Here is an 11795-nt window from a genome sequence, read left to right as displayed (position 1 = left end):
TGACATGATACAAATAAATGTGTATTTATAAACTTACAACACTTTTGCTGCTATTAAGGTGCGATACAGATAAAGGTTAGGGACAGATTTGGTTAAGGTAGGGCTCACCAAACTCGGTGACACAACAAGCACAAAACTACTGTGACGACAAACGCTTATCAGGATCAACTAAACGCTGGATTTTCAAAAGTATGTGAAATATTTTAAGTTTGCTGCAAAGAATCTTTAAAATACGTCCGAGAGTTTTACACACCGGTCTGTTATTGTGGCGACATTTCCACGCCCCAAAACGTGACACTGAACGAAACGAACTGTGATTGGTTGTTTGACATGTCGGTCAAATGGCCTCATGGGCGGCCTTGGCCAATGAAATCTGCCATAGATTCCAGACCTTCAGCCGTCAGTCTGAAGGTTTGGCTACGTAACGCGAGACTACCGTTTACACAAACAATGTTACAGTAGCTTAAAAGTCCAATGAAAGGTACTAAATGATTAGTAAACGTTTTTTAAACATTTACAAAAAGATGTGAAAATAGGGTAAATTCAGGTCATTTGGGACACATTTTGCCATTGAGATGACTTCTTGTAAAGGTAATAATGATTAGTAAACCTTTATAAACATTTATAAATGAAATATATATAATAGTTTCTACTTGAGATTGAGTACAGCAAAAACATGAATAAATGATTAATACATGATTTGTTAAGATGTGTAAATAGTAGAAATATACACAACAAAGATCAAATATATGACCTTTACTGACTGTGATTGTGAGTTAATGGATAATATGTTAACATGAAGAATTTGTGAAGGACTGAAAACTACTAATTAAAGGCATTTTTCACCCAATGAAAATTCTGTCAATAATTACTCCCCCCTCACTTCGTTCCAAACCTGTAAGACCTTCGTTCATCTTTGGGAACACAAATGAAGAAATGTTTGATGATATTCAATAGCTTTCTGACCCTGCATAGACAGCAACACAACTGATACGTTCAAGACATAGAAAGGTAGTAAGTACATCGATAAAATGGTCCATGTGACATCAGTGGTTCAACTGTATTTTTATGAAGCAATGAGAATACTTTTTGTGTGCAAAGAAAACAAAAATAATGACTTTATTCAACAACTGGAGTTAAGCATTCGGTTATGCATTATTATAACATTTGTTAATGATTTATTAATGAAAGTTATTATAAAATGTTACCTTGTTTGGCAAGTAATTATAAAAAAGCATTTACTGTATGTACAGTAAGCCAGTCACTATTGCAAAATAAACCCCTTTAGGACAATAAAAGACACCTGTGCTTCACATCAGGGTCCTGATCTGTCTTTTGGGGTTTATTTAGCAATAATAATCAGCCGACTGTACATTATCCCTTGCTTAAGAGTTTAATGGCTGGTCTCTGAGGGACAAATAACAGTGGTGCAAAGATAAAACAAACTTCACCACAAATAGAAAGTGCACAAGAGAGAATGAAGGAAAAGACAGAGTTAAGATCTCTAGTGTGCTGTGCTAACCTCTGGAAAGACACCACGTTAGCAAGTAAAGGAAGACCATTATCTCCTTGTCTGGATGACGGAAGTTGATTTTGAAAAGTGCAAAGGCGGCGGCCAGTAATTTGCCAGTGGCAGGGGTTGGAGGGAAGCTCAGTGCGGCAGCATCAGCACAACCTTCCCTGCTTCGTGCTTTAAAGGAAATTCATTAATAACCTCTTTCCTGCCTCCTGAAGAGAGACCACAGATGCTTAACGTACCACCCAATGACCAGCAAGAGAAACTCTGGGCCAGATATCATCCATCTTCAGTTCTAAAGGCCTTGCCAAGTCCTGCTTAGGATAAAACTGTATAGAGTTTTCTCCCAAGTAAATACATATCTCGAGTCATGAGAGAAATGTTGGTTCAGCAAAAATCAGAGAATGAAAATCAGGATGTTTTGGACTAATGCTCAGGCCGTTGTATACACAACTTTGATTGAACTTATGTTTTATTATGATCTTACTAATGTTTTATTTACAAAAAGCCTAAGGTTCTTTCCGCTTAATTTACTTAATTTAGTCCAAAACACAAAAAATGGATTAAAACCATTTATTAAAATGAACAACTTTTTTTAGATTAATAAACCAAGCAAAATTCGAGAAATGTTTGACATTTACACAGTCATTTGCTATAACACAAAAAAAAAAAAAAAAAAAAAAAAAAAAAAACCAAAAACAAACCAAACAAAAAAACAAAACACAAACTAAAATAAACCAAAAACAAACCACACCAAATCAAAACAAACAATTCTGCTTGGATGTAGGTGGCTAATTCTACAAATATCGAAATAAGATAAAAAAAAATACAAATATTGGGTGTTGTCTATCAATCCTTGATAAGCTGGTTGAACATCAAGTGTCATACCTCAGCCAACACCAGATAAAAGGCATTTAAAAAAAAAAAAAGGCGCCATCATGCCTTTGTGACACCAAGCACTTCTTTCGCTGACAGACGTTTCCAGCCATTGCTAGTTGTGTATATCATTCCCAAGAGAAACGTCTCCAGCTGTTCCCTGAGGTGAATGCATCCACTCAGCTGTAACGTGCTATAGCCGTCCTGCAGATCCTATAGTGAGGGAGCAATTACAATGTACTGCAATACCAGTGAAAAAAAACAGAGTCTCTGAGGTGTTTTAGGGCAATTCAGGGCTGAGAGGAATAGCTTACTCAAAAATAATAAATCATCATTTACTCACTTGTTCCAAACCCATATGACTTATTTTGCAGAATGTCTGCTCTTTTCTATACAACAGAAAACAATGGGCACAAAGAACGTCAAGCACCAAAATGACCAATTAACATGATTAGATTCTATTCAACATGGTGCATCAAAATACAGCAGATGTCAAGGAGTCTGATCATGCGAATAATAAATCTGCTTTTACACGCTATTCGAATAAATCTGAGAAAGTTTGGCAGCTACAACATAAGAGAAGACTTTTTCCATGAATAACTTAAGTTTGGCTTATTCCCAGGGGTATTATAGTTAACTAAAACCATAGATTATTAAATTATATAATAAAAATTATATTTTTCATATATACATTTTCATTTAGATTACTATGTACTACTATGCATAATGTACTAAAATAACAAAAACTGTTCCAAAAATTTAAACTATCTAGATATAAAAAAAACGAATAAAAAAAGAACAAAAACAATTATATAGTTAAAACCTTAACTAAAATGACATTGAAAATGGAAATGTAAAACCTTAATTAAACTACAATAATATTGCAATAATACTAAATAACACTTGTTTTCCTCACACATAGGCTCCAAATCACTTGGAATATTTGAATTGTACTTTTAAATTGTTCTGTAAGAAAACCGAATAAGAGAATGACAGCACAAGAAACATTTTCTTATAATTTATTTCAGTTTTATGACACAAAGAGTTGTTCTTTGTCAAGAAACAAACACGGAACGATTAAACAAACCCCTCCAAAATGTCAGAGAACCACTTGAAACAGGTGTTTTCATGAAGGGTTGGCAATGTAGTGAGTCTACAGTGAGAACAAACTGAACCTTTGAATGACTATAAGAAACACCAATTACAGTACAATGAGCCAGAAACAGTCATGGCAGTGACAGTGATAAAAGTCACGCTGGGTATCAAAAAGTCCACCCAACATGTGTGATATGCCAAACTCTGAAGGACAGCATTCCTGCTGATGATCTGCCCTGAAATTAAGGAAAGGCTCTGGAATGCAGCTGTGAATGGATTCTATTACAGCACGTGATGCTCGGTCAAGAACTTGACAGACCTGAAACCTGCAATCCAAGTACTGGTACATTCCAATCTAAATCAACAAACAAAAATACAGCATAATCTCTTCAATTTGTTAAAAACCAAAAAGGATTTTGTTTTATTAAACCTCATTTATTAATATAACTCAAAATACCTTTTACATATAATGCACGTATATAAAATTCACTGTATGTATTGCTGTCTACATAAGCGTTCTCCAGTGTTAAGGCACATAACATATTCCACATAGTATAAAACGGTTTTCTAGCGTATACTAAAGCACTTCAGCACATACAAACGTTGCCTTTATCAAACTACGAAAATAAAATAATTTTGGATGCTATAAACATTACACTTTCAACGAGACAAAAAAATTGCTCAAAGCGGCGAACCTGAGCTGTGCAGAATTAAAACTGAAGGGAAAAAGTACTTGTGTGCTTCATATTAGCTTCTTTAGGGTTTTACTGTAGTATCCAGACACATACAGAGAGAATCAGTCATTTTTTCCCCACTCACACCCAGCTTAATACTGCATCGCCCTCCAGATACACCTCAAAAAAACATGAGTTTTTGCGTTTATGAATGACAGGAAACTACAATCAAGATGCTTTCTAAATGTAACACCCCTGTTTGTTTTGGTCTGAGCACATTCTGTTCACACCATTCGTTGTGTAATGAGCACAATAGATCTCATAATCCTCCTAGTAGGCTGCTCATAAATCAGCGGTTTTGATAGCGACTGCCCAAATGATATCCCGAATGAACAGATTGGCGAGGCATTGAGGTTATGCGAGCACAGCATGACAAATCATCTCATAAAAACTATTTTAGCATCTCTCTAGGGGACTCTATAATACACCACACCCCTGACATTTGCGGAATCGTGTAATATTCTCTTGCGGAACAAATGGATAACCACCCATGTGCTCATCAGAACCGTTCATTACACATATTACAGCTTTAAAACAATGAGAAGTCACAAAGTCATGGACTAGTCCGTTAATTCCCTTAGAACAGACTGATCAAAATGGAATGTGTTCATGAACATATACTTGTGTTCCTGAGGGCGAGCGAGACACTAATGCATACATGATTTCTGTAAAGAAAAAAAAAGGACCGGTTTGGGAATAGAAACTTAAGCGGTGAGGGCACAAAGACACTTAAAGAGAGAGTTCAGCCAAAAATGACATTTCTGTCATTGTGTGCTCACCCTCAATGACGTTCCAAACCAATATGACTTACTTTCTTCAGTGGAATACCAAAAAAATATATTTTGTCCATGCAATGAAACTCAATGGGGTCCAAACTGACACCATTGACTTTCATTGCATGGGAATAAAAGTTATGTGTTAAACAGAAGAAATTCAAACAGGTTTAGAATGACACAAGAGCGAGTAAACAATGGAGGAGAGAAGAAAAAAAAAAAAAGTACCTTTGGATGAAATATCCCTTTCATAACAGAGTAGCCCGCCCTGAGCCAATTAAATTGCTAATTAATAAAGTTATCAGCCTGAGCAAGCGGTTACAGTACAAATGCTCCAGCGGTCATGTGCTTCTTGCATCTTTGGTCAAGGATCATGTATAGAGTAAACAGCAGAAAAATACAATCATAGCAAATAGCAGAAGATGCATACATCTCAACAGATCAGGTCGTAAAAAGGCCTAAAACAAAAAGCGGAAAGTGGCCTTTCTATTCACACATGGACTGAATCAGGCCACCTCCCAGCATCCTTAACTGTCAAATTAGCTTGATGAATCAGCCTCTATTTCCTAAAGCACTCTGCACTATGACTGAATGAATAGAACTATATATAAAAAAGCAAAAATGAAATCCTATCCTGCAGGAATGCATGTAGAAACAAAAGCAGCAGCAAAAAGTGAAGAAAAAGACAAATACTTGAGCTGGAACCTGCCATAAGCACTATCTGTATATGCATGAAAAGCTCAACTGCGCTAGAGCACAGTTCCATTTTACATGATAATATTTGACTCTAGTAAATCAGTAACGATGTTGGCGTGAGATACTGACATTTTAATGTCTGGTAGATGTCTAAGAGCTCCAATAATGGAACGCAATAGAGTACAAGCGTCATGCATAGTCCTTTGGACAGCATCAACAAGTGTAGAGTGCATCTCTTGCTCAGCACTAATTAAAGTCATCAGGGGATCTAACAACACAAACACAACACTTAAAGGAATATTTAAGGAATTCCACTAACACTTTATAAATAGCGCACATAAATCACGTACTAATACTTGAAAAAATAGTTGAACTAATGGGGAATGAACTCAGACTAATCAAGAACGAATTAAGCGCTAGCATGAGATATGACTGGAATCAGAGGGAGTCATGTGAATAATGGCCACTTTAACTACATGTTTGATAGTTAATGCATTAGATTGTATGACAAAGAATTCGAAGTAGCAAAAAAAAAACACTAATTAGATTTTAAAATGGGATAATTCACTTAAATGATAAAGCATGATTATCCAATAATGTTCTTAACGAAACAGCAGATGTGAAAGAAGCAAATGTTATTCAGGCATTAAAATCATGCATCTTTAATTAAAGTCAGAACAGGTTTTGCCACTTCACATTCTTTGTAATAGAAATCATTTGATTGTTAGGTGTTAAAACATACTACAACAAATATGTACTAACATGATGTTAAAGCTGTTTTTAGTGACTCCTGTTGCACATTATTAGTTCTTAATTAGTTCTTGCCTTTATTCGATCAGGATTTCTCATGTACACTTTTCATAAAGAGTTACCGAAATTCCTGCAGCTACTGACATTGAAGGGTACCATGATTTTTTTTGTTCTGGGATGGGGAAATATGAGTGTAGTGCTATCAGCAGTGTCTAATGGTAAGACAGGAAGGTCTTTAAAGTGCGCCAGAACATCCAGGTTCAAATAAACAGATAAAGGAATGTCTCTGGACTGCCTCTGCTTCGAGATACAAACCTCCTCCACTTCTGAGATGGTTTTAAAAAAACAAAAATAAAAAGTCAGTCATTATTCATAAGACCATCCAGTTTGCATATGCTGGCCACGCTCTCTCTCTCTCAAAAAAAAAATAATAATTTTATAAACTTTATACATCTAAAATATATATCTATATCTATATATCTATATCTATATAGTACCAACCTATATCTTCATAAAAATAATATTGAATATATAATAACATTTCTTAAAGCTAACGTGCAAATTTGAATCAGCGTAACAGGTAGAAAGCGTCATAGAAATGTTGTTTTGAGTGAATGTTCTTGTAGGCAGCTAGTTGACTGTTTGTGATCCACATCCCCGGCCTGTTTCAGTAGGGACTTTTGGTTTGAATGGCCCTCGTCTTCCAGCTTTTGCTCCCCAAAAAAGCTGGGTGGCGCCGTAAGCTGCATAGTCTCTGTTTGAGGAAGCAAGGGAGTGGAGGTGAGCAACCCGACCGGACAGAGGTCTGTCGGGCTCAGCGGGGCCTCCAAGCCTGTGCTGTCCAAAACAGTCCTGGAGTCTTTGGTGTAGGGCAGAGTGCCTGTAGCGGGACTCGAAGGTTCCTTCAAGCAGTGTAAGTTCTCAGATAGAGGGCTATCTGAGCCCTGTCTGCAAGACTGAATTTTTTCCTGCATTCTGAAGTTGAGTGTGATATGGTTGTCAGAGATTTTTGAGCTTAAAGGTGTGTCCCGCATCTCCATGCTCTTTGATGGGATGGGGCTGGATATAGCTTTCTCCTTCTGTTTGGTGCTACTCATGTGGGCTTGCTTTACCCTGGGCCTGTAGTCTTTCTGAAAAGGCCTGCAGAGAGGGAAAAATGGAGAGCGGGGGGGAAACAGTGACCCGAGGGAGCCCAGCTTCATCTGGCTCTGACTCAGGAAGATCCTGCGCATGTCCATTGGCAGTTTGTCCAGTTGTCTTCCCACGTGGACAGGGTTTGGGAATAGAGTTCCCTGACAAGCTCTATAAAAGTATCTGAGACATGAAAACAACAAAGAGTCAGCAAAAACTAAAACTCCCATGAGCACTGCAGATACATGGCCACTGGCAGCAGACACCAGCCCCAACAATTTGATTTGCGTTTGTACATCTAAGAAAGCACAAAATAACATTGTTTTAATGACACACATACAGTACACACATATATATATATATATATATATATATATATATATATATATATATATATATATATATATATATATATATATATATATATATATATATATATATATATATATATTTATTTATTTATTTATTTATTTTTTTAAACAATTATATTTAACAAGTTTTAAAATTAAGATTTAATTTTTTTGGACATAAAATATTTACTTGAAGTACTCCCTGAGATTTTAATATTTCAATAATTTCACATTTTTATTTTTAAATACTTTATAAATATCTACTTTAATTTTGTATTTTATTTAATTAATTATCATTTTATTAATGATTAACTTAACTATAATATAATACTATACTATACAATACAATGCAATATAATATGATATAATATATAAATCTGTGATTCAAAATCTAAATTAAATCTGAAACTACAGAGAAAATGAAATGTTAATAGGAAATGGTTTTCTGCACTTTTTAAATATGTGGTTATGTTAATATAGTAATTTACTAAATTACATATTCATATTACGAAATCATTTAATTACACAAAATTCTAAAGCACTTTGAACTAAACTGCAAAACATTACTGCACCAAATTCAAATTAAAAATATATTGGCATAAATATTCGTCATTTGAATGTCAATATATAAACTGGTGTGCAAAAAATGTTTGGTTCAATTAACTTAATTTAAATAAAATGCTTCCAACCGGGTTTAATTACGGTTATAGATACCTGGGAAGAAGAGCGGCAATAGGTGTGACAACACACAGCAGGTAGAATATAGGTTCTCCCAGCAGCCTCTGCATGGCCCAATAAGTGTTGGAGGGAGAGAAACAGGTTGGGCAGGAAGCATTGTAGCACAGCGCCACAGTAAAGAAGAGAGCTATACTGAAGCCAATCGACACCCAGTTCATCCATGTCTGTGAAATAATTAAAGACAATCAAGGCAGGGTTAACAAAGAGCTGCTAAATTGCCTGAAGTAGATATTTTACAACGACTCAAAATGAGAACAAACTTCAAAATGTGTCATACATTATTCACATTTCACACTTATAAGTGAGAACTAAGAAACTTAAGAACGTTTCTAGCCATTTCTATTACATAATTCCATCTCCAAGTTTATGATCTTCTGCTGTACAAAAGCAAAGCTTTAACAAAAGTAAAGCTTGTTGTTTCAGTCCTGCTTTTCTCAGTCAGTCACATTTTGGAACTGAAATGGGCTGTGCACGGAAATTCACTTTCACTTCAAATGCACACGGGGCGACAATCTTCCACATGTACTCTGGTCTCAACGTTTCCCTCACCTCAAATAACCTAACAGGCGTTCACTTGCTCTCTCTAGTACGTGTGTTAATTTTCCTGGGCAGCACGTGGAACGATGAAGCTGCCAGCTCAACTATTGGAAACGTTTACTCTCTACTTGAGCCATTTACTGTGAAGAACAGCCTCTTTCACACCAGAAGCCATCATCATGTCCGGAAAGACAGTGAGGCTGCAGAGGACATTTTTCACGCACTGAAACTTGTCAGCTGAAAATTTACAGCGGCGGTGTAATGGAAAAAGCTCTAATCCAATTCATGCTCATAAATCTAAAACAGCGACTAGAAGGAAAAGTAGAGGAGAATCAGGTATGGGCTGCACGCATACATAAATGCAGTTTGCAATACGCCACAAGACATGCGTCGGAAAAATCAACTATGAGGTTTGGCCACCCTGTGTGTGAAGGCCATGTGTACGCCACCATAGTGAGCGAGAGAGACGAGCACAGTGGGCTGGACTGAGGCTGCCTGCATGGGCTGTCAGGCTGATGTATGGCTCCTGATGGTGCAGTATCTCTCGGTTCAAACCAATCATGGAGGCTCCCTGCATAAATGTCTCTGGTCATGTCAGCATCATCCTGGTCTTCCTTGCCACAGAGTTCAGCCTCATTTTGTAATTGGAGAAAGAAAGGAAAGGCTTGCTTTCTCTATCCCTTTGTACACGTGTGTGAGATGGGTTTTTGATTTCAGCAAAGCTAAAGCACTTCATCATTTGACACATCCCTCCTGAATAAAAGTTACTTTAAAAAAATAAATAAATAAATAAATAATAGAAAAAATAATAGAAAGAAAAATTGTACTGACCCCAAACTTTTGAATAGCATTGTATATTGTAACAATTAATTTTTTAAATAAATGCTGCTATTTTTAACTTTTAATTAATCAGAGAATCCTTTAAAAAATATCACAGGTCCCCAAAAAAATATGAAGTTTCCAACATTGATTATAAATCGGCATATTAGAATGATTTCTGAAGGATCATGTGACACTGAAGACTGGAGTAATGATGCTGATTCAGCTTTGATCACAGAAATAAATTATAATTTAAAGTATATTAAAATAGAAAACTATTATTTTAAATTGCAATAATATTTCACAAAATAACAGTTTTTTTCTGTATTTTTGATCAAATAGATACAGCCTTGATGAGCAGAAGAAACTTCTTTAAAAAAACATTAAAAATCTTACTGATTCCGAACATTTGAGCGGCAGTGTACATGTAAAATGGGGACGTCCTTGAACATTTCTAACTGATGGCATAAACAAACTACTCAATCGATTTATTGAAATGAACATTAATCAGATTGAAAACAGACTTCACTTCTCTTATCAGCATTTTTGCAAACAGTGTTTAGGATAAGAAACAGAATAAGCAGGTTTAACCCTCACCAATCATGAAGATTGAGTTTTTAGGAGTGAGTTTTACTCACTACATCCTATTACATTTAGCATACTATAAAACAAGACTCACCCAGGTTTTGGTTTCTATGCCTAAGTGCAGCAAAATGGTGAAGAGTGCCAAGGTGGTGATGGGAGTGCCCCATGTAAATAAATCCACATCAGAGTCAACATAAGCCTGCAAATACATGACTGTTGATTACTTTATTTCACTTTACATGCACAGCACATTGCAAAATTTGAGGTTAAAATATCAGAAATCACAAAAAGTTTACTTTAAAGCATTAATTATAAACTAAAAATCTGCCAGCGTAATAAACAAAATACACTAATATTGAAGACACCATCTGTGCAAATCAGTCTTAATGCTACAAAATCTTGCTTGAAGTAAGTTTCACTTATTTGAAGGTTTTTTCAAACATTTCCGCAATGCACTCAAACTTTAAATACTGTACTAAAAGGTTTCATCAAGATCAGATGGCCTCCATCTTAAGGAAGACATACTTGAACAGCCATGGATTTTGCATGGAACTTCAACGAATAACATTCTAATCAGACTTACAAAGTAAGGGATGAAGAAACAGATGAGGCTTTGGTAGAAGGCATCAATCATGTTCATCCAGAACATGTAGGGTTTATATTCCTGTAAAAGAAATTCAAACAATCAGATCCAGGCACAAACCATTCCACGATTCCAGACGACCATGTTTTATTATAATGTCATTAGATGGTCCACTAATGGAGTCACAGAACACAAATAAATGGTTTGTGAATAAATGAAGTCAAAGGAAGACCTCTGCAGAGGCATATGGTTAGCAAAGCAGAGGCAACCGCTGCAGTTTAATTATCCCAGGTTGCAAAATTTCACCACTCTCAAGATGATTAGTGGTTTTAAAAAATGTTTGCTCTTGCTCATGCTGTTTTCTCCCTCATGAAACTCAGCACAGAATAAAAGACCCATTTTGAAACGGGTCAGCAAAAACAATCAAAGCAATAACTGTGGCAACCGCTGCACGGGCAATATACTTCATCTGCTTATAGGGGAACCGCTGACGCTGCAAACCGCGGGCAACTCATGTGTGAATACATGTGGCAAAACGCTGTTCATGGGTTATTTACCATTTACAGTACACTTTCAATAGTCTTTTCGCTCCCAATTATAATTCAATTTACG

The 11795-nt window shown here is 36.0% G+C and overlaps 1 protein-coding gene across 1 annotated transcript in view; it reads right to left on the bottom strand.

Moving 5' to 3' along the window:
* Window positions 1-7030: 7030 nt before the first annotated feature.
* LOC306879675 (phospholipid-transporting ATPase VA-like) overlaps window positions 7031-11795 on the bottom strand; it is a gene marked incomplete at both ends in the record, with an annotated part of 50669 nt that continues 45904 nt past the window's right edge. The window contains 4 exons of the mRNA XM_079432823.1: window positions 7031-7754; window positions 8636-8823; window positions 10695-10799; window positions 11184-11264. Of these exons, the coding sequence (XP_079288949.1) occupies window positions 7031-7754; window positions 8636-8823; window positions 10695-10799; window positions 11184-11264 (1098 nt within the window). The remainder of the gene's footprint in view (window positions 7755-8635; window positions 8824-10694; window positions 10800-11183; window positions 11265-11795) is intronic.

The sequence above is a fragment of the Barbus barbus genome (genome assembly GCF_936440315.1).
Source record: "Barbus barbus genome assembly, chromosome: 13".
Classification (NCBI taxonomy): Eukaryota; Metazoa; Chordata; class Actinopteri; order Cypriniformes; family Cyprinidae; genus Barbus; species Barbus barbus.
This window is presented reverse-complemented; position numbering and strand designations above follow the sequence as displayed.